Source organism: Gambusia affinis, linkage group LG10 (assembly GCF_019740435.1).
Source record: "Gambusia affinis linkage group LG10, SWU_Gaff_1.0, whole genome shotgun sequence".
NCBI lineage: Eukaryota > Metazoa > Chordata > Actinopteri > Cyprinodontiformes > Poeciliidae > Gambusia > Gambusia affinis.
Window position 1 is genome coordinate 151,588 of NC_057877.1, and position 26,047 is coordinate 177,634.

A 26,047-nucleotide genomic window follows, 5' to 3' on the forward strand; every position below is an offset into this window, starting at 1 on the left:
GGCATAATGTGCATATTGCATCTACTTGTCAGACGTTCTTATGTTGATGGCATCAACATTGGAGACTGAGCCTAGAAGTACTGTCAGTATGCAAGAGGATGATACCTTGACTCCCAGCAATAAATCTCAAGCAGACTCCCTGTCAGGTTCCACCAGTGGCCCTGATAAGTCAGAGTCTGGCTACAGCCTGGTCTCTAAGCTGCACAGGAGCTCCAGCTGTGGCAACTTCTCAGACAAGACGTCTCTCCTTACATCTCCATCTGAGAGCCACGCTGGTCCTATAGACTTGCTGCATGTGGAATCTGAGAGTTTGGACAGTAGACTGTCAGAAACAGATCCTGGGACACCATCCTCAGGTTGGTATTTTGATCAAGCTTGTGGTAACATTGCTGTAGATTATTTAAAATGAGCCAATTGAAGGAATAACCAATGTCTTAACAAACTACAACATGACCATAATAGTACTTAAACTGTTCTAGATCCTGGAGGAAAAGAAGGAGTCCAGTTTTCTGAACCACAAAAGGAGGATTTGCGCATCAGTTTCAGCAGGCAGGCTTCCCAACAGAGCGGTAGTGACAGCAGTCATTTAAGGTGTCCAGTTTATGTCTACAACTGCTCACTGGAGCACCTGAAAGAGCAACTAATACATCCTAACTCAAGGTGCCAACCTAAGGACATCTTTTTCAGGTAAGGAACTTACTTATTATCGACTTATTCATCAGATAGCGGAGATCAAACTGAATCAGCTCATATTTGATATGAATTTAGTTACCATAAATACTACAAATTCACATACCACTTGCAGTGCTATTAATTGGGTGAAGAGTAGTCTAATCTGTAATGCTAAACTGGCTTGGAATCAACTTTGGTGTACTTTTTACTGGTTAAAGTTAAGCGCAGTTCAGTAGTCACAAACAGATTTGGGTTTCAATGCTGACTCCAGTAAACCACTTTCACTGCTGTTTTGTCCAGTTCTGATTTTCTAGTATGTTTCCATACTGCTGACTCCAGTAGTATGGAGTCAGCAGTATGGAAGTAAACTACTAAGTAGTTTACTTAGCAGTAAACTACTTAGTAGTAGTTTACTGCTAACTTTACTCCAGCAGTAAACCACTGGAGTCAGCAGTATGGAAACGTACTAGAAAATCAGAACTGGACAAAACAGCAGTGAAAGATTGTTGGCTGATCTCATCTGTTTTTTTCTTATCCGGAGTCGGGTCACGGGGGTAGGGAGGGCCAGACTTCCCTCTTCCCAGCCACTTGTTCCAGCTCCTCTGGGTGAATCCCAATGTGTTTCTAGGCTAGCTGAGGAATATAGTCCTTCCAGTGAGTCCTGGGTCTTGCTCTGGGTCTTCTTCCGGTGGAATGTGCATGGAACACCTCACCAAGTAGGCTTCCTAACCAGATGACCGAGCCACCTCAACTGGCTCCTCTTGATGTGAAGGAGCAGCAGCTCTACTCTTGAGTCCCTCCCAGATGACGAGCTTCTCTTTCTAAGGAAGAGCCCAGACACCCTACGGGAAAAACCCATTTCGACCACTTGTATCCGTGATCTTATTCTTTTGGTCATGACCCAAAGCTCATAACCATAGATGAGGGTGGGAATGTAGATCGACCGGTAAATCGAGAGCTTTGCATTTTGGCTCAGTTCTGCCTTCACCACAACAGACCGGTACAGCGCCTGCTTCACTGTGCCAATCCACCTGTTGATCTCCCATTCCATTTTCCCCTCATTCGTGAACAAGATCCCAAGATACTTAAACTCCTCCACTTGAGGAAGGACATCCTCCCTGACCTGGAGAAGGCACTCCACCCTTTTCTGGCTCAAGACAATGGCTTTGGGTTTGGAGGCACTTATTCTAATTCTGGGTGCTTCACACTCTGCTACGAACCGCTCCACTGAAAGCTGTAGAGACAACGTGATGAGTTAAGTAGGACCACATTGTCTGCAAAAATCAGAGATGCGGTCCCAACTGAAACTGATCCCCTCGACACCTGGGCTGTGCCTAGAAATTTTTTCTATAAAAGTAATGAACAGAATCTGTGGTAAAAGGACAGTCTTTACGGAGTCCAACTGACACCAGAAACGAGCCCAACTCACTGCCGGTAATGCAGACCAGACTCTGACACCGGTCATACAGGAACCTAGGAGCCCATAATCAAAGGGTCCGGTACTTCATACTCTCGGATCACCCTCTACAGGACTCTCTGAGGGACACAGTTGAACGCCTTTTCCAAGTACACAAAGCACATGTGGACTGATTGGACGAACTCCCACACACCCTTCAGAAACCTCCAGAGTATAAAGCTGGTCCAGTGTTCCATGGCCAGTGCGAAAACCACACTGTTCTTTCTGAATCCAAGGTTTGACTATTCGACGGACTGTCCAACGATGGTCTCCCTTTTTGAATAGGGAGACCACCACCCTGGTTTGCTAATTCAGGGGATTTTCCCCCAATGTACATGCAATATTGTAGGGCTGTGTTTGTTGACACAGCTCTGCAATATTCCAGAACCTTAAGGAACTCTGGTTGAATCTCATCCACCCCCAAGGTCTTTCCTCCAAGGAGCTTTTTAACCACCTCAGTGCCAGTTTTGATTTGTCTTATCTGACAGTGACATGTCAGCATGTCTGCCCACTCCACAATTCATTTGGGAAGAGAAATTCCAGATGAATGCTCCAAGTGCTCTTTGTGGATCGTAATCTTTCCTTGCAGGCTTTTTTTTTTTCTGATGTAATGTTTTTTCCCATGTGATATCGAGTGACTGTTTTCTTGGTTTTACCCTTAAAGCTTTTTGTTTTTCTCATTTTGCAGGTCATTATCTCAAGACCGCAACAGTCCATCCCCCTGGACAGACCTCCTGTCTCAGCCTTACAAACATAAAGAGCTTGCTAATTACTGCAGCCTGCTCCAAGAACATTACCACCAGAGTTATGTTAAAGGTGACTTGACTTTAAATTAGGCATCCTCAACTCCAGACCACAAGGGCCTGTGTCCTGCAGGTTATAGATGTGTTTCTGTTTTAACACACCTGTGTCAAATAATCAGGTCATTATTCAGACTCTGGGGAAATTGGTCTAATCCCAATACTTGCACTTCCACCCTTGTGTCCTTCAAATGTATGTTCATGTTGAAGGGTTGAAGTGCGTAATGTGTCCCAAATCTCCATATCCGGCCTTCGCCCTACCCCTTTTGAATACCATTTCCACACTTCTGCTAATCTTGCATCCAGTGGACTTTGTCAAAGTGTATTACCCACAATTCAGGCAGAATTATGGCAATGTTTTTGTCTTTATTTAAAGTTAAAAGAAAATAGCATGACAAGGTGCACATCAGTAACAAAAACATTTGATAAAAGAAGAAATAAATAAGAAAAAATTAGAACTGAAGATGAATACTCACAAACTAACTGTGAGGAAAGTAGAACAGAAAATGTTACAAATGCAAGAGGAAACCTGCAAGCAGCACTTTCGGCCCTTGCAGCTCAGCTCCGCTCTGGCCTACCTGTGACCATGGGAGCTGTAGCACTGCAAACCCCAGAATGGAATTTGCCATTTAGCCATGTTCACATGCTCTAGCATGTGACAGAAGCAGTGTTTACAGAAGGATTTAGTCTCATGTTGTTCTTTGTTATTAATGCATGTTTAAACAGTTAAGAATTGTAACAGGAAGAGGACCAGCAGGAAAATAGGTGACTTCCTTTTGAAAGGGGGCGGAGCCAAGGTGTTTTCACCAGTTGACTAAGTGAATGTGATCAGTGCTTGTTGATTATGACAGACATAAAGTTTCAGACAGCCGGATGCTCACGTGTGGAAGTTATTCCACTTTGATGTCTTATGTCAAACTCTCAGACTCGAGGTTTGACCCTGCCCACACTATTTTATGTAGGAAAACATTTTTGCTAACTATTGACCTTCAAAGCCTCAACACTGCTGAGTGATTCTGAAGTTGGTATGTGAAAAGCTGTAGGAGTTTGCTCAGATACAATGTATTTAAAAAAGACAAAACAGTGGCTTTAACCTAACCCTAACCCTGTCTAGTGTACCAAATTGTATGATTGTTAAAGCATGGCTTGGAGCTGATTTTTAAAAAAGATTTCTAGGGGGTGCAAGAATTTTTTTTCTAGCAAATTTGGACAACATCCAATATTTGAATGCAGTCAAATATTGGAAGCAATTTGATTGATCATAATGAGCTTGATGGAGCTCAGCTGAAATATGTGTAATTTGGCACTGAATGTTTGTTAACGCTGTCACCTCTAACTTCGTCGTGCTACACCTTCCACCAAAAACTCTTTTCACTTTAAAGCAAGTCAGACCAACTTGTCATTTGTCTCCTGACACAAAATCTTCTGGATTTGCTCACGGGGCCTGAAGTTGGCACTTTCCAAGAAAAAATGGTGACTTCTAGATCTGAGGGGCCAGAGGTTAGGTGATAAATGGAAATGGTAAATGGACTGAACTTATGTAGCGCTTTTCCATTTATTTTGACCACTCAAAGCACTTTACACTAGAGTCACATTCACCCTGTCGCGCTCACAAACACACACACGCAATTTGGGCTTAAGTGCCTTGCCCAGAGGCACATCGACATGTGGAAGGAGGAAGCTGGAATCGAACCTACAACCTTCCGATCGCAAGATGACTACCCTACCATAGATCGACAGTTGCCCCTATAGAGCCACAGAGTCAAATATTTGGATGATGTCAGTATATGGCACATGATATGATTGTTGGGCATCCCACCTGGATCACTCATACCAAGATTGGTGCAACTTGGCTGTTGTATGTGAAAGCTAGTGTTTTGTTTTGCTTTGGCGTGTATGCCAAGTTCTGCGCCTGGCCACAGTACTTAAACATGCTCAAAAATTCACCATTTTGATTATTTTTAATGACCTGTCTGTTAACTGCACATTGACCAAAAATAAAGCTGATAGCTCAGAATCCCTAGGAGAAGTTTGTTAAAGTTTGAGGTGTGTAAACATGAAAAATGGCCAAAATTTGCCCTTTGACCCTAAATAGTGACCCCCTTAAAATGTGTCCTAAAATTAAGGCACATTTTAGGTCCCCAGATTTGCAATTTCTGGTGGAAAAAAAACCAGTTACACAAAAGTGTTTCACTGTAAAGATGGTTTGTAGTGTGTTTTGTTGCAACCTGAAGTGTGAAATAAACTCCAGTGGAGTACAATCAGAATAATAAACCAATAATCTTACATGTGTTCTGCAGTTTAAGTCATAGTCAGAAAAATTGTTGAAATATATAGCAGACTATATATAATTGGTGTGTATTTACTATCTACTATGTGATCATGGCTTGGTGCCTTTGTGTCTCAGGTGTGTTCCGTAGCCTGCAGCAATCCTACAGCATAAGCTCCCAGGATATCCTCATGGCAATGGATTATTGTGAAGAGTCGCTGCAGGAGATCGACATCACAGCTTTCCTGCAAACCCTCTGTGGTCACATGCAGGCTTTTAGGGAGAGTGGCAAGGCCCAGAGACTGGGAGGAAGTCTAAAACTTTTAAGAAGACCTGCCACCTTTTGTGTTGGAGAGGTTCAGGAGGAGCGAGCAGAGACATGCGGGTGAGTTCACCCAGTTTGAAATTATTTAAAAAATAAATGGCAAATGTTTTTGAGATGTCTCCAACATTTTTTAAACATAATCTTTCTTCTTACATGTTAAAAGAACAAAAACCAGCATGTGGATTGTAAACTGTCAGCTATGTTCAATCTAATAATAAGAAACTCAAAGATTTAATTTAGCTCAGATTTGCAAAGTGAAATTAGTTTGAAGTTGATATGTCTGTATTAGTGCACATAACCAAACCAAAAGTGGCTTATTAGCACAACCACCTCATATTTTGCAAACTTAAATTTTTTTCGGTGGATGACTGATATATTCCTAACCGAGCACTTGACTCTCAGACTGCAAGTTTATTGGTGGTTTCCAGAATTTCAAAAATTAGAATGAGAGCCAGATTTGTAAGTTATCAGACACCTCTCCAGTGCAAACAGTTTCCAGTTTTAGTCTGACTTAAAATGTTCCCTTTTGAAAAGGCTCATAAATTAAACTGGCTTAGGTTATCCTGAGCTATTTCTGTAGTTATGCTGACACAGGCCCAGGCTGCCGGAGGACAAACTGACCACCTTTTCACATTTTCTAGGATCCTCCAGTAAATCTGCAGTCTGAGAGCGAAGACATTTATGGAGTTCTGTTTTGCTCCATGTCCTTTATGCCCAAGCAACTTGTATGTTTCTCTTATCATCAAACCTTTTAAAACACCTTATTGGGGCAGCTGTCTGCGCCTTGGCTCTTCTTCCACCTCACACTTCATCACACACTGTGCATTGAAAGCTCCCAACATTTCCAAAGAGTTCATTTATGATGCTGTACACTTTTCCAAGGTTTCCTGGATCTTTGAACAGAAGCAGGCCAACAATGTCATAAAATCTCCACCACTAGTAAAAGTGACCATGTGTTGCTCTTCCATCAATTTATTATCTAATTTGCAGCAAAGCCATATTGTGGGATTTCATTTGGCTGAAGTAAGAAAGTGTCTCATGGACCTTAAAACTCTCTATTGGCTGATTTTTTAAAAATTTTTTAATTTTTATTTTTTACATTGAATCTTGGAAATTGTTTAAGCCCCTCACCATTTTGTTCGCTGAACATAGTGGAAACATAAACTTGTCTTCTGCCCTCTATACCATGTCATAAATGTACCCCGGGATCCAAGACTTTGGGACTTAGTAATCAGAAGTTACTACATACTACATAAGTCCAACAAACTATATCTAAAAAATATCTTTGTTGCATTTTTTTTTAATAGGAACTGTGGGTGTAAACATGTGAAGCAGGCTTAATTGGGGCTAGGGTTAGGTTTGAAGGATTTCCTAACATGGGATTTTTTCCTTAACTGAATTCTTAAAGATATTCAATGTGAGGTTATGCTACTATAATAAAATATTAATTTATATACACTTTTATCATCAGTAGGCCTGAAATGGAGGATTGTTGTGAAGCGGAATCTAAAGGGAAGGCTTCTCAGTGGATCCTGGATGAGTCCAAGCCACCGGCATTCCCTCTGACCCTGCTACGAACACAACCCAATTGTGAAGTATATCCAGATTTGCACAAAATCATTCAGGTATATCTGAAAATTTAAGACAACTGATTGATATTTTTTAATTAGACTTTCTTTCAGTCTGAACTTTTTACAAATTTTTTATGTCCTTAGGTTTTAGTTATTTTTGTACATCTGAAATAAAAGCTATATGGGGTATTTTTCTGACATAACTTCTAGCAATAGAACTTCTGCTCTCTTTTAAATATTCTCTGTGTTCTCTCAAATCTTTGTGCTCATGCTCAGATTCTCTCCTAGCGCATAAAACTTCTCTCTGCACGGATTAACTCTCTGCTCACAAATCTCTGCTTGTTTGCAAAGTTGTTTCTGCTCTCTCTCAAAACCAAAAAGTACAGACGTCTGGCATTGTATTGTTCCAGCCAATACAATGAAAGTGTTATAATGGGCAGTGGGAAGACTAAGACTAAGAGTCACTAAATTTATTATTAGTTATCATTTTGGAAAAAAAGAGAGAAATCACTAGAGGAGCATGAAAAATCGATTCACACAGCAACAAAGTGGATAAGTTGACAACAGTGCTGCTTCCGACCTGATCACTCCCATCCCATCTGCTCATCCTCACTCAGCTCTGTCTCTTGACTCCCCACATTTGCTAGAATTTTTCCACATTTGCCACGAGCAGAGTTTAGCTTTCAAAGACTAGTCACATGCTTTCAAAACAATGTCTGTTGATTTTTTAAATCAGTTTATTGGCTTCCTGCCATTAAACTTCCATTAACTACTAATGGCCTAGTTACAAATATGACCCAGAGAAGCATTGGAATTTTAGGCAAAACGATTTAGCTTAACTTTACTAAACTAAAGTGACAATAAAACCAACTACTAAGTCACAACAATGAACTTTAAAATTGTAAGACACTTAATAAAATCTAAAGAACTTACCCCTCTTTAAATAAGGTAGAACAAAAAAAAAATACCATTAATGGCCACCTTTTCCTTTAACCAAGGCACAACTGGAAATGTGAATTTACATTTAATACACAGTAATAACCAAACGTAACCCAGTCAGTTTGTTACTCACAATGTCAAGGAGAGGAAAAAGGAGGTTGCAGGCCTCTTAGAAAAAAATGAGAGCATTTAAGTTCCCAGTGGAAAACATTGAGACCATAGCAATTCACTGAAGAAAAACATTACACTTTTTGTTTAGAGACAGAGAGAAAGAGAATTTGCAAGTGAGCAGAGAGGTTTGCGAGCAGAGAGAAGTTTTGTGTGTGAGGAATAAATCTGAGCTCTATGAGCAACTGCCCATGTAGCTCCCATCAGAAAGGGATGGGCCACACAAGAACTAGACAGTTAAACATCCTGTCAGTTGTATCCTGATCAAGTTTGCTACTCATTGTATGCATGTGTGATGGAGTAAGTTTCCTACAGTTGTCACCAAGTACTGCGAGTCTATATTACCTGCTTTGTGCTACAAAAACAAAACAAAACAAAAAAATCAAACAATTGCTTGCATTTTAATTGGTTAGTGCAGCAGAAGGGGTTTGTACAACTGCATAAATATTTAGATTTCAAGCTTAGAAAACTAGATAAAATGCCAGAGAGGGATTAATTTGATAAAATCTTTGAATTGATTGACAGCACTATTTTCTTGTTTTTGTCCAGTTTTTTCTACTGCTGAAGGTTCCTCAGAATGACACTCTTTTGAGTTATGTTAGCTGATAAACTTGTGTCATTTCTCATAATTAAGATCTTTATCTACTTGACTCAGTTTCTAATGAGCTTCCAATAACTTCAAAATAAATTTCACTTACATAAAAATTCATTATTTAGAAACCTCCAAGTCAAAAGCTTTACATCAACAAAACAATTTTGGGAAGAAACATAATTAAATCAAAAATATGTGAGATAAAATAAGAGATTGTATAAATATTCAGCCCATTTAATGTGACTGACCTTCATCAACAGAGGCCCAGCCACGAGCTAGCTGCTAGCTAGTGCTAGTAGTCTCACAATCTCTGGGATGGAGATCACCTGAGTGCTGTGAGAGTGTCTCACTTATTTGAAATTAAATTTCACATTTTAAATTGTCATAATTTTGATGAAATTAGTTTTCACTTTGAAATTGTAGGGGTTTTTTGTCAAAAAGTATAATTTTGTTAAATATGATTTATTTGTAAAAGCAGTAGAAATTGTGGTGTACTTTTACAGATACTGTACTGTATGTTTAGCTTTGCAATGTGTAAGGAACAATCAATTGTCATCCAGATTTCATAATAATCTTTTTAACAGGACAAGTTTCTGATGATCCTGTCGCAGTATTTTAAAAGTGTACCATCAAACCCATACTACTACTTCTATTTCCCTTTGTCATCCAAGAAAGAGGTAAGTTTTCTTTTTCATGTCATCATTGAAAAATGTAGTCTTGTAAACAGTGAAACAAGAAACTAAGCTGCTTCTGAACGCAGACATACTGTTGAAACTAAAGGTTCTGCACTAATCAGCCCAATTTTGCACAACTGCACTGTGGCACACTTGCTGTACATATATTTACATATACATATCTGCATTTTTTGAATCTCTGTAAGGACTGCTCTTAAGTTGCACTTTATATTTTACAGCACTTTATAATTTTACAATTTATAGCATTTTATATTTTATTTTATCTACAACTAGTTGTTACTGTGTCTTGTCTCTATGCTGCAACTGCAAAGTAATTTCCCTGCTGGGATGAATAAAGTACTTCTATTCTATTCTATCTACATGCAGCTAATAGAATGAGACATTCTATTTTTTCTTACTGCCTGAAGTTAAATCAGACCAAACGACTTTTGCTTTAGCTTAATTGGAATTACTAAAATTATTATTTTATTAATTATTTTAAAATTATATTAGCTAAATACCTGATATCTTGGCGAGGGCAATTTTTAGAGATTTATTTGTACATGTGTACATGTTAGCTGAAGCTGGTAAGGCAGTGTAGTTATTCAGTGAAACGGTCCTGTTCAGATATGGGTGAGGAACAAATATTTTCTTCAAAAGAAACATAAAAAGCCAGATTGCAGTTTGCAATTGCATACAGGAACAAAGGCTTTCATTTGTGGTGGCATGTCCTGTGCTCTGATGAAACTGCAGTGGAACTGTTTGGGCCATAATGACAATTGATACATTTGGAGGAAAAACAGGGATGGTTGTTACCATCCTTACTGTGAAGTATGGGAGTCACAGCACCATCTTGTGGTGCTGTTTTGCCTCAGGAGGATCTGGTAGACTTCATAAAATACATATCTTCATAAGGAAGGAACATTAGTTTTATAGAAATGCAAGTAAAAGCTTGGCTACAGATTGGACTTCCAAATGGACCATAGCCTTAAGCATACAGTTTCTAAGGTGGCTTAAGGACCACTTTACGTTGGCCATCACAGGCCACCATAGGGCTTTGTGATGGCCTGATGTCAGGCCATCACAAATATCTGGTTTCAACTGTGTTAGATATTATGAATAGAGTTAACATAGATGAGTACAACCAATATTTATTAGCAGTCTATCCATCCATCCATCCATCCATCCATCCATCCATCCATCCATCCATCCATCCATCTATCCATCCATCCATCCATCCATCCATCCATCTATCCATCTATCTTCCTCCTCTTATCCGGGGTTGGGTCGCGGGGGTAGCAGCTTCAGAAGGGAGGCCCAGACTTCCCTCTCCCCAGCCACTTTCACCAGCTCCTCTGGAGGAATCCCAAGGCGTTCCCAGGCCAGCCGAGAGACATAGTCCCTCCAGCGTGTCCTGGGTCTTCCCCAGGGCCTCCTCCTGGTGGGACGTGCCTGGAACACCTTACCATGTAGGCGTCCAGGAGGCATCCTGACCAGATGCCCGAGCCACCTCAACTGGCCCCTCTCGACGTGAAGGAGCAGCGGCTCTACTCTGAGTCCCTCCTGGATGACTGAGCTTCTCACCCTATCTCTAAGGAAGAGCCCAGCCACCCTACAGAGAAAACCCATTTCGGCCGCTTGTATCCGTGATCTCGTTCTTTCGGTCATGACCCAAAGCTCATGACCATAGATGAGGGTGGGAACGTAGATCGAAATATTTGAAATAAAATAAAATAAAACAATTCCAATTGGGATCTACCATTGGGAACTCCACTGGATCCAAGAAGATGACCTTTTTCGTTGTGAATTCTATATTCAGGTGGAGTCTGAGGATGATGAGACTGAAAGACGACCTAATGAAGAGCTGGTTTCAGAGACAGAGCCTACAAGTGAAGATGGTGAGGATTCCTTAGGACAGTGTTTTGGAATCAGTTTTTTTTCTTTGGTTTGCCTTTGGGATCTTTTGGATTAGTAGTAGTTTTGCAATTGAACTCCATTTTTGTTCTGTTTGCTGAAGTTTTTAAAATGTTTTCATATTAGGACATTTCATTGTTGTTTTTAAAAATATTTTAGCCTTTTTCATGTAGACAGACAAGTTCTGTTTAGCTGTTCTTGATTCTAGGGGGATGGCAGTAATTAGACATTGACATGATTTGTGAAATTGAGCTCTACCTTCATAAGCATATGTTCATCACAGTTCATTCATGATTTAACAGAGATCCAGGTTGGTTTTCATTGTTTGTTTGTTTTGTTTTTTTTTCAAAACCTTCATTCTGTATTTACTCTGGTTATCTTCATCTAATGCTAACATTTCTTCCTTGATCTTAAACATTGATCAAGGAACATTAAATACTGTGGAAGAAACGGTTACTTTCCCAGAGTACTATCTGAACATTTTTTTGCTCCAGAGAATGTGCCGGGTTGTTGTCTGATGGAGAGTGACACAGACCTGGTGGTTGAGTATGAGGACCAGGTAGGCACCAGCTCACAGGAAGAGGGTGAAGAATGCTCCCAATCCGACTCCAATACTGTCAACCAGGACCAAGACTCCTTCAGCATCCTGGATGGAGAGTCTCTCCTAGAGGCTGAGGGGCCCCTGCTGGATATGCCACCACTGTTTCTTCACGTCACTTGTTCTGTCAACATGAACAGCAGCCATGGTTCTATGCCTATTCAGACTCTTCCCACATGCCTTGGTGAGCATAGATCTGCTATCACAGTCTATTGATATGGGAATAGAGTGATTAGACTTAAGTTTTTAGAAGACACAAAAACGAAAATAAGAGAATACACCCACTTTTTTGAATTGTCACTATTAGAATTATTTCTTATTAGGTGAATATGTAACAAGACATGAATATATTACAGTTATTAACTTTAGCAAAATTAAATAAATATTCAGTCCACCCCAATAAGAGCAGTATTACAAGTTTGTAGATTATAGGGTGGACGTATGTTTACAAAACACTCAGCTTCTAATTTTAGTACTGTCAAGGTTAGGGTTTTCTTTGTTTTTTTATCACAGGAAAGAAAAAAAGACTATTTACTTTTTTTCTACCGGGACATAATGTGGTTGAATCTTTTAGAGTCATAATTCTTTATACACTGGACATAACTATAAATGCCCCATGTCCAATATAAGAGTTTTATGAACATTTAATGCAATATATAGAGAAACTCAGAATATAGTTTCAGTAATTACTGTGTAATTACTAATTACTGTGATGCGTCTGTAGTGCAGACCAATAGTCTCATCAGCTGTGTGTGTCGCTGGTCTTAGCTGATCCCATAGGTCAGGGGTCTCAAACTCCAGTCCTCGAGGGCTGCAGTCCTGCAACTTTTAGATGTTCCTCTGCTGCAGCACACCTGAACAGAATAATTCAGGCTCTGGAGAACTGATCTACACAAGGTGGAGGTAATTAAGCCATTTCATTCCAGTGTTTTGTACCTGTGGCTCATCTAAAAACTGCAGGACCGCGGCCCTCAAGGACTGGAGTTTGAGACCCCTGCCATAGATGGACGAGCCGGATGTGGCCATTTTGTGTTGAGTGGTCATACATGGCCGACAAAGATGAGGTTGATTTGTAGTGGTGCCAGTCTGTTGGGACATTGAGCTGTACAGCTACTGCTCTGGTGGACGTCCCTGCATCCAACATGCCAAAGGCACGCTACCACATAAATTGAGACATCTGAGGCATTATGACTTGTGGCAAAATTTAACATTTTGGGGCGTCCTTTTATTGTCCCCAGTCCAAGGATTGTCCAGTTGTTACTCATCTTGTCCTATCACCCAGTAGACATGCCCCAGCCATGCACCGAGTAAAAAAAAACAACTCACTGAGTAATGCTCACTGACGGCATGTTGGGTTAAAAATTATACACAAGTCAAGAGAAATGTTACGTTTGTATAATAAAATGTCAGCAAATGCTCATTTACAGTTATTTACTCCACATGGCAACAATATTTGACAAGGGGCATTTATATTTTTGTTCAGTATATTTAATGCCCAGATCTGTATTTCAGTTTTTTAAGATGATAGTACTCAGCTGGACAGTTTAAAATGTTGCTGCTTTTCTTACACTTCTCAACTTGAATGCTGTGCTTTCAGGCGAGGTTATCTCCTGTCTGGATAATGTGGAGACATTACAGTCTGTTGACCTGACTGAACTTTCAGTAACTCTGGATGTGTTTGTGCTGACTCTGCCCCTGGAAATTGAATTCATGGCTGATTACCATCATAACAGGTGAGTGGAAAAGAGCAAAAGCCTGTATTTTTCAAGAGCTAGGAAACATTTATTACCCATGAAAGCTGGCATATTTTTTTAAAGATACCATCTGTCTATATATGATGATAAACTGATGATAACAATCACTATGACTTCAACGTAAAAATGTTTGTTCAGAAGGAATTGAAAAAGGAAATAGACTGTTCTCCCATCATTTTCCGTATTTTGTTAAATTCAATTCAAGAATAATTTATCGATCACAAAGGGTGATTAAATGTTTCTGTAGCTCATCTTAAATAACAATTAATTCAGGTACACTTCCGAGAGCAGTGTTTCCCTGAATCGTTCACCAGGACAGCCATCTTCCTATCGCTCTGACGAGGAGTTGATGACAGTGTTGGACAATCTGAGGGGAACTGATGATGAAAGGTTCCTTTTTTGACACAACATAACATTGCTTCTATACAATTCTGACTTATTCAAAATCACTTCTGTATATCTGATATTTTTGTTTTTTTCACTTAGGGTCTCTGGCGATCCCTTATCCAAATTTCCGCTTCCTCACAAATTAGCAATTCTGGCTACACTCGATGAGGTGAGCTCTGTTAAAGCCAACATTAAATGCTGTGGAAGCATGTTGTAGTTTATACTCATCAACTGAACAAATACCCTAACAGTTCACATCTGCAGTGTTCATTAGGTGTACTTAGGTGCTCAAGAAGGTCAGTGATGGTATGGTTAGAATTATTCAAATGTTCTTTTCTTTATTGTGAATATTAGCTCCATGAGTGAGTCCAGGCATGACTCTTTTCCTATGTCTCTGTTGACATTAGAAATGGGTGTATTTCCTATGTCGTCTGTGATGGACTTGCTGCTCTGTACAGAGTACATGTATATACAGAGTACAGCACTTTTTTGTTCCCCATGTGTTTCAGATCCGCTGGCTGCTGGAGGATGAGATTGTTTCTGCTCTGTGTCACTCTCGGGTCATCAATTCAGCCACACTGCTGAAAGTCGCAGAGCATGTCTTACGCTCCAGCGGACGACCACACTGCCACTGTGAAGATGTTCCGCTTCAGTTTGTCTTTGGACCTGAGCAGTCACTGGAAAAATTCAGAGAGGCAAGACCATACCCAGAATCTTATAAGAAATCTTAGTTATTAGGATTCATATTTCTTTCAATGCTCCTGTTAGCCTCTCCAAGTACTTTTTGCGTTTTGCAATGTCAGTGTTAGTAGCCATATGCTCTGGATATGAAAAAGCCGCAGGTGCTGCTTTTGGCCGTAGTTTCTATTCGACATCAGAATGAATAAAAATTATTCTTCAATACTTTGTCAGAAATATAAGAAGCGACTTCTGTATGTTTCTTCTGTTTTATTTGTGAGACCTTTTTCATACACACACCTCTTTTTCCACACTGAAAACATACATATAATGCTATTGGTGTGACACGTCCTTGTTTTCTTGGAAAAGCCATTTGCTCATATTGGTTAATATTTCTTGTACAGATATTTGTCCTCAATGAGTTTCCTTTATCTTTTAATAAATAATATTGCAAAGGACTGCTTGTACATTGTGCAAGCAATAAAACAGTAGGTTTCCATGGTTTGTTTGTTATATCAAACGTAGGACCCTCACTTTAGCCATGTAAATCAATTAAGAATACAACGTTCCGCCAAAGCACAGATTGATGTAAGATCTACTTTTAGTGGTACTTTATTCTCTTTTTGTTAAAGTGTAGTCAATTTTTTCTTCAATGCAAAAATGAACTATTTCAGTAAAGATGTAGTATGACATAGCAGAAGTGACTATACATTTTCTTTCATAAAAAATTAACATTGTTTTTCTGCTGGACCTTGGAGTGAGAAATGAATGAGTACAGAAAGATCATGTCTAATGGGATGTTATCTGATTGGACAGGAGTTCTGCAGGTTGTCATTCTCTGGCTACATTTTGAATGTAGTACAGGACAACTTCTACTACATGTCCCTGAGTAGAAATCACCCACAGCGGATCCAGGCCACAAAGAGGTTATCTGAGACTGCCACCACCTCACCACAAGACAACGACAGGACTCGCATAGAACCTATGATGTTGGAGGGTGAACCGGAGTCTGGAAACAACAAGGAGGTCAGATACTTCATTTCTTTTTATTAAGGAATTCTTATCACTGTTTGACAAACCATTGTATATATGTCCTTTGTGTAAACGATGAAATTAGATTGAAAAACAAAGTCTTTATTTATGATGCTTAAAAACCACTTTCTTACTGTAGGTTGGGGTTAAGTTTTAAATTTTTAAGCTTTTAGTTTTAAGAGGCATGGGAGTTTTCAGACAATTAAAATCTATCCCATATTATCGAAAGGCTCAAAATCAAAATGGTAATTATCTCTTTATTCTGACTCAACAGATAAAATATTTACTTCATCTTGTTCAATGGCAGTTCTGTTTACTTCAAGATGCTTACCAGTCTGTGGATCAGTGTAAGGGTTATGTGGAAGATCAGTCAATTCAATTCACTTTATTTATATAGTGACCAATTTACAACAAATGTCATCTCAAGGCATTTTCCAAAACAATCATTTCAATTCAATCACACACACATTCCAAATGATTCTAGTTATTGAACTGTACAGTATGCTCAATTAATTAGTCAAAATACCAGAAAACATTTCAGAGTAAGGCAGTGGTTCTTAAGAATTTTCTCTCAAGCCCCCCTAGAAACAACAAATGTTTCACCCTCCCGCTCCCCTCCGCCCAAAGTGAAACACTATTGCGGATGTGATATTTAATAACTTATCTGCACTAACCGCTGACTCCAAATTCAATGACCCAAATATCAAAACAGCTGAAATAAGTGGTAGTAGTTCATTTTATTGTTATTAGTCTCAAAACAATTTTCAAGTTTAATTTACAGTCAGTAACATTAATCAACACTGCTCAGTCTGTGGGATTCTCAATAGAAAAAAGTGCACATGATCAACTGGTATATACGTTTTTTTGACTAACACTAAAACTTTTTGAAATTTATAAAAAATATTTATCAACTGCTTGAGCTTACCTACCTCAAAGTGTGTAGTTTTTAAACAAAAATGTGCAAAACTTACTTTCCAGCTTGTCAGAGGAGATGAAAAGTGCTGAACATTTTGCATTCACAGTAAATAGGCTTCATCATTTACTGGTGAGGTTTTTTGTAATATTGAGGGTTTGCAAAGTTATCGTTGGTATTGATTCTACAATACCAACGATACCCACTAATTGAGAACTACTGATCTAAGGGAACCCAGCAGATTGCAGTCCAATTTTATAGAAGTCTAGTTAATTTATTTTCTGAAAAAACTCACTCTTCCATACAAGAATTTACTAATAACTTGTAGCATCTCTAAGAACCACCAGTAACAACAGTTTGGCCTTAATCATTTAGAGTTTTATATATGAGAAGAAGAATCTTATGTTCAACAATTTGTTTGTAAAATTCAGACCTGGAGACTTGGATTAAACACATTTAGGTGATAGACAAATATTTCACAATCTCCATCCTTCTCCAGAATGAAGACAGGAAGGCCTTCAGTCTTCACACAGATGCTTATGGGGACACAACTACTGCCGAAGCCGGAGAAACAGTCCAAGCCAAAAAGCTAGACTCTGAAGATATTTCTGGTACAACGAGGGACCGGAGTCAGCCTAGTCCTCCCCAGACCGATTCCTGCAATCCTGAGTCCAGTTCTCCTCCAAAAACAGCATCCAGTGTCAGCCTGTCTGATTCTGCTCAGTCAGCCTCTCATAGTGAGTCTGACAGACGTATTTCACATGTTTAGTTTTTTTTTAACAGCTTTTAAATAACATCAGTTACTAATAACATCATGAACCTCTTAAAATTCAGCCATGAAAGTTGGAACGCTGAACCTTCTGTTTGTCTTACCCTTGTCTATACATTTCTGCTCTCCCACTTCAAACAGATCACCCAGTAATTATTATGAGAAGTTCTAAGATTGAAATCCCAAAACAAACTTGACAGAGTGACGGTGCTTTTAGCAGCACCCCAGCTGTTGCTAAAAGCACTGAAACAAAAATAATTGTCTGCATTTTGTGGGAAAGCTTTAAGTGAACTTTCCTTAGTAACAACTTCCAAACCAAAGAGCTTAAATAAACTTGATCTGTTGGAACTCGGGTATAATATGTTTACTGATTTGAAAATATGGGGTCTTTGAATTTTGACTGCCTGGTGAAGCGGAAAATTGTTTGTTTAATTTCAGAGTTTGACATAAATAGCCAAATATCCAGCTCCTCTCTTCGACATTGACAGAAAGGAAAATAAAATGGATCAAATCTTGTTCTCAGGTTGCAGCAGACTGAGGCCAAGTCGTGTCCAGAGTGTTGTCTCCAGCCAGGGCAGTCTGGACTCAGATATGCAGGGTATGCTCCTACCACAGCTGAGTTATGCTTGATACAATATTAATTGAGTATTGGATTTAGTGTGTTGCTGATGGCTAACTGTTTTATATTGTTTTAACTCTTTGTTGGTGGTATGTCAATATTATGGCTCCAAATATCACAAACTATTTTTTTTTGTTTATACTTGCTTCTAAAACAGAAACAGGTACAACCCACATAAAAGTACATCATATACCAAAATTAAAATTCAGATAAAACTGCTTTCAAAGTTTTCCCAAAAACTGCTTTGTTAGCTGGGATTGTTAAGTGAGGCTTTTCATTCATAATACTGTACATTAGCAGGAAGAGGAACAGCATATGAAGATTTGATTCCTGGTGCAAATAATAGCATCATAAGTGTTGGAGGACTCTCAGGACACAGTTAATGTTGAAAGAGCAAAGAAAACCAAAGTCAACCACAAAACTCCCTTCCAAGGCCTGAAAGCCTTTCAGTTTCGTCATCCTCAGAAGATGCCCATGGTTATTGTATGTATTTAAGGGATTCTGTTTGACATGGAATCAGTGTCACTGTTTTGTTTTTGTGTTCTAATGAAGGTTATGATGGGGGCAGCAGTGATTCTGAGTCTGAGAGTCCTGTCCCTGATGATCAGGAGGGTCAGTCACCGTCAATGCCAGACTTCTGGCTCATTGTTAACATCCATCAGGACAGAGTGACCGTGTACTCTCATGCCAGGTCAGAATAACTGTCAATCATTATCTGTAGCTTCTTTGTGTAAATGTTTTCTTCTAGTTACCTGATCTCAGACCCTGATACCAGGTTCCCCCAGAAAACTAGCTAATCCCAGTGGTGGCGGCGCTAGGGGAGTCCACCAGGGGCCCACCGTGTTTTTATGTTAAAACATGTCAAAAGTTGTCAGCATATATGAAAATATGACTAGGTAACTATTTGTTGTTAGAAGACATTATTGACAATACTTTGTCACCAGTCTTGACACCAACTGTAAAACAGAAAAACTCAAAAAATGCAATTAAAATAAATAATTATTTGCACACCAGTTAAATCCTAATGAAATAATTAGCCAGTTGATCTAAGAACCAACTTTGGTCACATTTAAAAGTAAAAATAAATGAATACTGCATAAAGTGGACTATAAGTATTTATATGCTTAGCTAAATGTTCTGAAGGTACAAAATTCAGGTATTTATTGTAAGTTTTCTTGTGTCTTCCTAGGTCCTCATGCGTAGTGCAATGTTTTGATTTGCTGGTTGGGATTTCGTATTTATCCAATAAATGAGCTGCTATCACTGTTTCTGGTGCATACCGTAATTTGCGGACTATAGAGCGCACCTGATTATAAACCGCACCTGTACATTTTTAAAGGAAAAACCATTTTGTACATACATAAGCCGCACCTGTCTATAAGCCGCATGTGCCTACATTGAACATTTACAAAGAAAGACGGTACACAGAAAGAGTTTTCAAAGTTTGAATAATATACCTTAGCTTTTCTTTCCAAACAGTGCCTGTGACATGGCAGTAACACAGCAGCAACACGGTAGCGTCTCACCATCGATTCATTCATGCCAAGTTTACGTGCAGCAGCTCTGTTTCCTTCTTTATCGGCCAGCTCAATTGCTTTTAACTTGAAAGCTGCATCATATGCATTTCTTTCTGCATTTTCCATGATGAGGATCTGTTCATGCTAATTTTATTCATGCACAAAGCGCAAAGTTACATTAAACGTACGTCTTCCTTGACACATATATTCCACCTGTCTCACTCTTACCTTTTTTGCTCGAGCTCCCTTGGCGGCCATTAGAAAAAATGCATAAATTAGCCGCATCATTGTATAAACCGCAGGGTTGAAAGGGTGAGACAAAAGTCGCGGCTTATAATCCGGAAATTAGGGTATATCAAAAAATTATTCAAAGTAAATAAAGAAATGGAACATGTGTATCCAGTGGGGGAATCTCTGCTGGTGATTCTCTAGGTAAGAGGAAAACTTGAGGGCTTTTTAATTGTTTTTTACTTTAATTAACAAAACAACTCTTAGAGTCTCCCTGGTCCAACACACCTGAATCCAACAGCTGAATCACCTCCCAAGTGCAGTCAGGTTCTCCAGAGTCCTGCTAATGACCTGCAGGACACCGGCCCTCCAGGACCAGGAGTGCCCACCCCTGGTCTAGGTTGATAATGGAATTTAAGACAATAGCTTTGTTTTGGAGAAAACAAAATGTTGGTTTTCATTTGGGATATTGGACATTTTGCTATGGATATTTGAAGCTGCGAATTTCTTTGAATTAATTAGATTTTTTTTTTTCCAGATCCTTGAGTGAAGAAAAAGAGATTGATGTGGAGCAGCTAAAAAGGAAAGTCGATGAACACGAGCTTCCTGAATTCTTAGAACTGCATCAAACAGTGGTCAGGAGGATTGGTGAAGTTTGCAGGATTGTAAATCAGGTGGCTTTAGTTGTTACATCTTCACACTATTTTGGATTAGGATTTGTTGCACGTCATTTTATCATTTGGACTGTTCTCCTCACACACATATACAATCTGTAAATCTTATCTGCCGTTATTTATCTTGTATTATAAACCCACTAATACATATATAATCCATTTCCTAACATTCTTGTATATTCTGTATAATCTGTATAATCTGTGCATATAGCTCCCATATTTATATTTATATCTAGTCTTGTACACCTGTAAATAAATATTTATATCCTGTATAGCACTTCTGGATAGATGCAAACTACATTTCGTTGCTTGTACTTGTGACAGTGCAATGACAATAAAGTTGAATTCTAATTCTATTCTATTCTATTTTGATCAAATTCCACCATCCTGAGTATGCACAGGATGGTGGATAACAATCCAGAAAAACACTCCTGGAAGTTGTCATTCAGTTATTTCAGTTCCTTGAATGCTTTAAGCAGATTGGTTTAATAGAATCCTACTATTATTGTTTTTGGTATGTTTTAGCGCATGTTGCTCCAGGACCTGCATGATAGCCATGTGTGTAACACACTGTTGGTGGCAGAAAGTGAGGAGGATATCTGGAAGAATGACTCTCTCTTCCGGCAAAGGCAGAACACCACTGATGGTGAGTTGGTAGATAGCTTTAGTTTTTTCAGCCCTTACTGTTTCATTTGTGGCTCAATTAAAATATAATTTTTTCTGAATTGACAAACTTACGTAAATTCCCTTGCAGTCATATAAAAACTAAAGTATATGTATTTTGTGTATATTTTGTTCAAACCATTCAGACTACAACACAGAGGAGAGTTACCAGGCCAGAGATTACTTGGCAGCCACCATGCAATTTATCCCTGGGCATTTTGCATGTGACGTTGTGTGGAGTACAGTTATCCACATCCATCCACGCCTTAAGATGGGACCCAACATGGGGGTGTCCAGGGGTGAGTTGGAGATCCCTGTGTATTCTAACGTGAACAAAATTGTGAGGAACATATATATGTTCCAGTTTTACAGTTAGGTTGACATACACAAATGAATGGCATTTTCATTTTAGAGATGAAAGTAAACAAAAGTTACATATGTAACTACAATTCTATGAATGCCAGAAAATGTTGCTGAAAGCATTGAATGTTCCCTTTGTGTTTTCACCATTAAAGTAATGATATGATCAGAATTACGCCTGTGACACATTGGATGATTACTCAGCTCATATATAGCCTGTCGCCATCCAAGGCTCTGTTCCTTCAGAATCTCTGGCTTCCTGCAGCTTTAGTTTGGCAAATGACATCCACATTCAAATGGGGAAATGCTAGGATCTTGGGTTAGGATAACCCTAACCCCACACACTATGGGTCAGGGCGCTATGGAGATCCTACCATAGGGTCTCCATAGCACAAGAACAGCTGGTCTAAACATCTTATAGTGGCAATGTATGCCTCTAGTGTGTTCACTGGGCACAATAACTGACTAATCCCTATCCACTCCTGACGTAGGTTGATACCATGCTAATCTCAATGGATTGTTACAATGTTTTTTCATAAATCCTCTCATTGGTACAGTGTTTTGATTTGCTGGTTGAGACTTCTTATTTATCCAAGCAAATGCACTATTTGCAAAGAATACTCAGATTGGATGAAAATTACCTGCATGCATGAACTGTGTCAAGTTGAAAGAGCAGAGATGGCCTTTGTGCATCTTGAGTAAACGCACAAGCCACGCATTCTTTGTTTACTGCTCGCTCAACACTTTTACAGATTCACATTGAATGTTGCGACGCTTTTATTTTCACACCTACCTTGGTGCAGTATTCTCCAGAACGTTGGCCTTCATAGAGGATGTAATAAATTCAGGTGATTGTCTTATTTTACTTGAAGGAGCGACCCAGACACACATTTAGATGCTTCAGTTGTTTATTGGTAAGCAAGACAACAGAACGTAATCTCACAACCTTACATTGGAGCATGCACTGGTGTGTATTTGTAACCCCACTAATGAGAACCAGCCTCAATACCTAATAAGCATCAATATATTACACTTTTTATTTTTCCTTTAATTAGAACACTAATGCTAAGAATTTAATTTAGCATAAGAAACTTACCAAATAATATTAAACATCTATTGCTTTGCCATATTTATTTATTAATTAATTTATGTTTTGCTTTTCTCTTCAGAACAAAATGGCACAATAGCTACTCTGAACAGCTTATGTATCTATTTCAGTCTTTTTCAAACTGTGGTCCCTGTACCACTGGACCCCCTTGGTGTTCCACAAGGTATTGCATGTAAACGACTGTTTATATATTGTTACTGTGGAGCAATTTCAAGTTAGGTGGCCCACGAGTATTAATTTGGTTAAGTGGTCCTTGGCCTGAAAAAGTTTCAGAAACACTTATCAAATTATGTACACCCCAAGAATCAACAATTAGTTTTATCTAACAAGGAAGAAGTCTGACACCTCTACCTTCACAATGGGATTATTGCGAAGGTACCAGTTAGTACCCCTGCCATTTTAAGGATTTGTGTCCTATGTTAGAGTTTAAAACAAGCAGGTTGTGCATCCATTGTATATAATGAAGAACTGCAGTATTGTTGGGATTGGCAGGTGTAGTCAAATGACTAACTGGGTTAGATCTCCAATCTGTGACTGCTGGCACAGGAGTCAGTGGTGGTATTCTCCTCTCCATTAAATCTGAGGTGGTGTTTTCAGCCAGCACTTCTGAAGCATGTATCGACTCCAGTGTAGACCCAATGGCTGTCTTAGTTGCTGTGGCAGCAAAATATATAAACAGTCCTCCAACAGTCCATCCATGACAAACCCTTGTTCTTACACTGGAGTGGTGTTTCAGTTTCCGATAAAAACTGAAATGTTAATTTTTATTTGGAAACCAGTGTTTCATTATCATTGAGGTAGGTTACTGGTCCAAGGTATTTCACAAAAGTTGGCCTTAACTAACTCTCCTTTTTCCCATGGAAATTTCGGATACACATCCGGTCTCCTAGCAGCAGGTGCCATAATTTTACAGCCATCTTGTCATGGTGTGTGTTTTGTTTTTCTTCCACAGCTCTCTCTAAACTTGTCTTGAGCCGGGTAAATCTAGTTCTCAATTGACACTTCAAAAACAGCTCCACTGGTGCAGTCTCTGGATTCTGGAATATTTGCTTTTCTTCTGCTGTTGTGTCTTTATCACTCCTTGGCAGCCTAGATAGAGCATCAGCATTGGCATGATCTGCAGACTTACAATACTCTGTCATGCAATAGTTGTATGCCATAAGTCGCCAACATTGGCATGTGATCAGTGGTGAGTATAAACTTCCTACCATCTAAGTATTCGTGGAATTTCCGTTCACCAAATATTACAAAAAGGGTCTCTTTTTCAATTTGTGTGTAGTCACACTGTTCTTTTAGTGTACGAGATTCTAAAGCTATAAGTTTCTCTTCCCGATATTCCATTATGTGGGATATGACTACCTCTGCACCATAGGGAGATGCATCACAAAACCATTTTGCATCTACCTAAAATGGTTTGGTTGCATCATAGTGTACCACAACCCTGCTTTGTAGCAGCAGTCTTTTTTCAAAGGTCTCTTCACATTCAGACATCCACTTCCACGGATTCTCTTTTTTTAGTAAAGTGTACCTAGGTTGTAACAGCATGGACAGATTTCTCATAAACAGTTCACATGAACCTTGAACTCTATAGTCCCCGCAGATCTTAATGGACTTGTCTGCTTTTGGAACACTCACTCCGGTCTGTTTTGGATACAATACCCATTGCTCCTAGCCTGTCCAGTTCTTTTTCTGCTGATTTGCTGAGAGCATAAGGTACTGGTCTAGTCTTCTTAAAGATGGACTAACTCTTTGATTTCACTCTAATGGTGGCTTTATACTCCCTCAAACACTGCCTTATGTTTTTTTCCAACATAGCCAGCAGCTTAACATAAGCTGCATTTTGAGCCCCCCTCACTGAGAATATTTCTCTCCAGTTCATCTTGAATGAATCTAGACTGTCTTCTTTTTACAACCACAAGACAAAGCTTTGCTATTTATTGTTTATATGTGGCATTCACCATTACTTCTCCCAGAGTGGGAATTTTTTTACTTGGTAAAAGTGAACAGATTTACATGAGGGTTCTGCAGTGGTAGATGAGACAGAAACTTTTGATACATTATCTCTGAGATCAGTGTTGCCTGGGTGCCTATGTCCAGCGATATTTCTACCTTTTTGCCTTCTATTTCAAATGCAATGTGAATGCCACGTCGTTTGCTATCAGTGTACACTATACACACCCTCAGCTCATCGTTGTCATCTTCATCACTTTTAGTGTCGTCCTGCACATATTGTGTCTTTTTATTTCTACATGCCCAAGCCATGAGTCCAAGTTTTGAACTGAAATGGAATTTTTCATTTTTAAATTCGCATGTCTGAGCTATCGTTCATCCAGCACATCACTTGCAATCATCCATAGCTTCAATTTTTTTCAAGTAAAATTCAAAATCATGTTGTCCCTCTCTGTTCTCTAGTATTTCTCCAATTTGAAATTTTGCCATGGCTACGCATAGTCCCATCCACTTCTAACTTTTCGTTAGCCTCTTCCTGATGAGAGCCACAAGTTCTGGAATTTACTTTTCTCCCTCTGTGTTTCTTCCAGAGATGGTTGTACAATAAAGTCATTCCATCCTCATTGCCACTGAAATATATTTGAGTTCTTGTCTAATACTTTACAGTCGAGCTGCCAGCCTTATAATGCACTGGGAAAAGTGTATTTTGATTGCATATATGTGAATACCAAGCTGACTGGATACCAAACTATAGCACAGGGCATTCTGGATAAATACAACCAAAACAAATGCACTTGTCTACTGCCAGAGGGAGAAATGGCTTGTGGTCTATTGCCAACAACAAAAGAGAGATCCTTCAATATGCTCGGTAACACGTGAAAAAATGTAGGTAACCCTGGGGTAGATGGTGGCACTGCATTAGAAATAATCATGTTGCTGTGATCATTTGGAATTCCACTTCCTGCATCAGAAATGTTACCTGAAGGTTGTAACTATTTTCTCACAAAATTTGTTCTTTGGTTTTCACTACATTGTCAGAATTCATGTTTTTTGTTTTTTAAGCTCTAAACACATCTTTTTGTTCCTCTCTTACAGCAATCCAGGCCCTTCGCTCAGTGCTGAACTCCTTCTCTGTAGTTAATAGAAAGAACATGTTTGTCTACCAGGAGCGCACAACTAAATCAGTCTTCTACCTCAGGTGAATTTTGTGATTTTACAGTATTTCCCACTGCATTTTTGTGTCACCTTTGCTTGCAAGGCACATCTTAGATGTGAATGTTATTTTTGTTTACCTGTTGAGAGGAGATCACTGTGTAGGATGACTGAAGGATGACTGTCTCGACATGTCAGCCAGCTGCAGCTGCATTGGCACTATTAAAGCGATTTCCTTTCATGCAGAGCTGCAAGATGATTACTC

At 39.2% G+C, this 26,047-nt stretch overlaps 1 protein-coding gene across 7 annotated transcripts in view; it reads left to right on the forward strand.

Moving 5' to 3' along the window:
• The window catches only part of szt2 (SZT2 subunit of KICSTOR complex), a 139,594-nt gene that overhangs the window by 44,234 nt on the left and 69,313 nt on the right, over positions 1–26,047 (forward strand). For 6 of the 7 annotated variants that reach the window (XM_044130336.1, XM_044130331.1, XM_044130338.1 and 3 more), the window contains exons 25-44: positions 33–356; positions 480–687; positions 2,817–2,944; positions 5,336–5,582; positions 6,994–7,147; positions 9,377–9,469; positions 11,286–11,364; positions 11,875–12,162; positions 13,576–13,711; positions 14,006–14,122; positions 14,219–14,288; positions 14,629–14,814; positions 15,614–15,823; positions 17,242–17,479; positions 18,035–18,109; positions 18,683–18,821; positions 20,414–20,549; positions 21,075–21,195; positions 21,359–21,511; positions 25,726–25,828. In XM_044130336.1, the coding sequence (XP_043986271.1) occupies positions 33–356; positions 480–687; positions 2,817–2,944; positions 5,336–5,582; positions 6,994–7,147; positions 9,377–9,469; positions 11,286–11,364; positions 11,875–12,162; positions 13,576–13,711; positions 14,006–14,122; positions 14,219–14,288; positions 14,629–14,814; positions 15,614–15,823; positions 17,242–17,479; positions 18,035–18,109; positions 18,683–18,821; positions 20,414–20,549; positions 21,075–21,195; positions 21,359–21,511; positions 25,726–25,828 (3,205 nt within the window). The remainder of the gene's footprint in view (positions 1–32; positions 357–479; positions 688–2,816; positions 2,945–5,335; positions 5,583–6,993; positions 7,148–9,376; positions 9,470–11,285; positions 11,365–11,874; positions 12,163–13,575; positions 13,712–14,005; positions 14,123–14,218; positions 14,289–14,628; positions 14,815–15,613; positions 15,824–17,241; positions 17,480–18,034; positions 18,110–18,682; positions 18,822–20,413; positions 20,550–21,074; positions 21,196–21,358; positions 21,512–25,725; positions 25,829–26,047) is intronic. The other variant, XM_044130333.1, reaches the window with a different exon arrangement.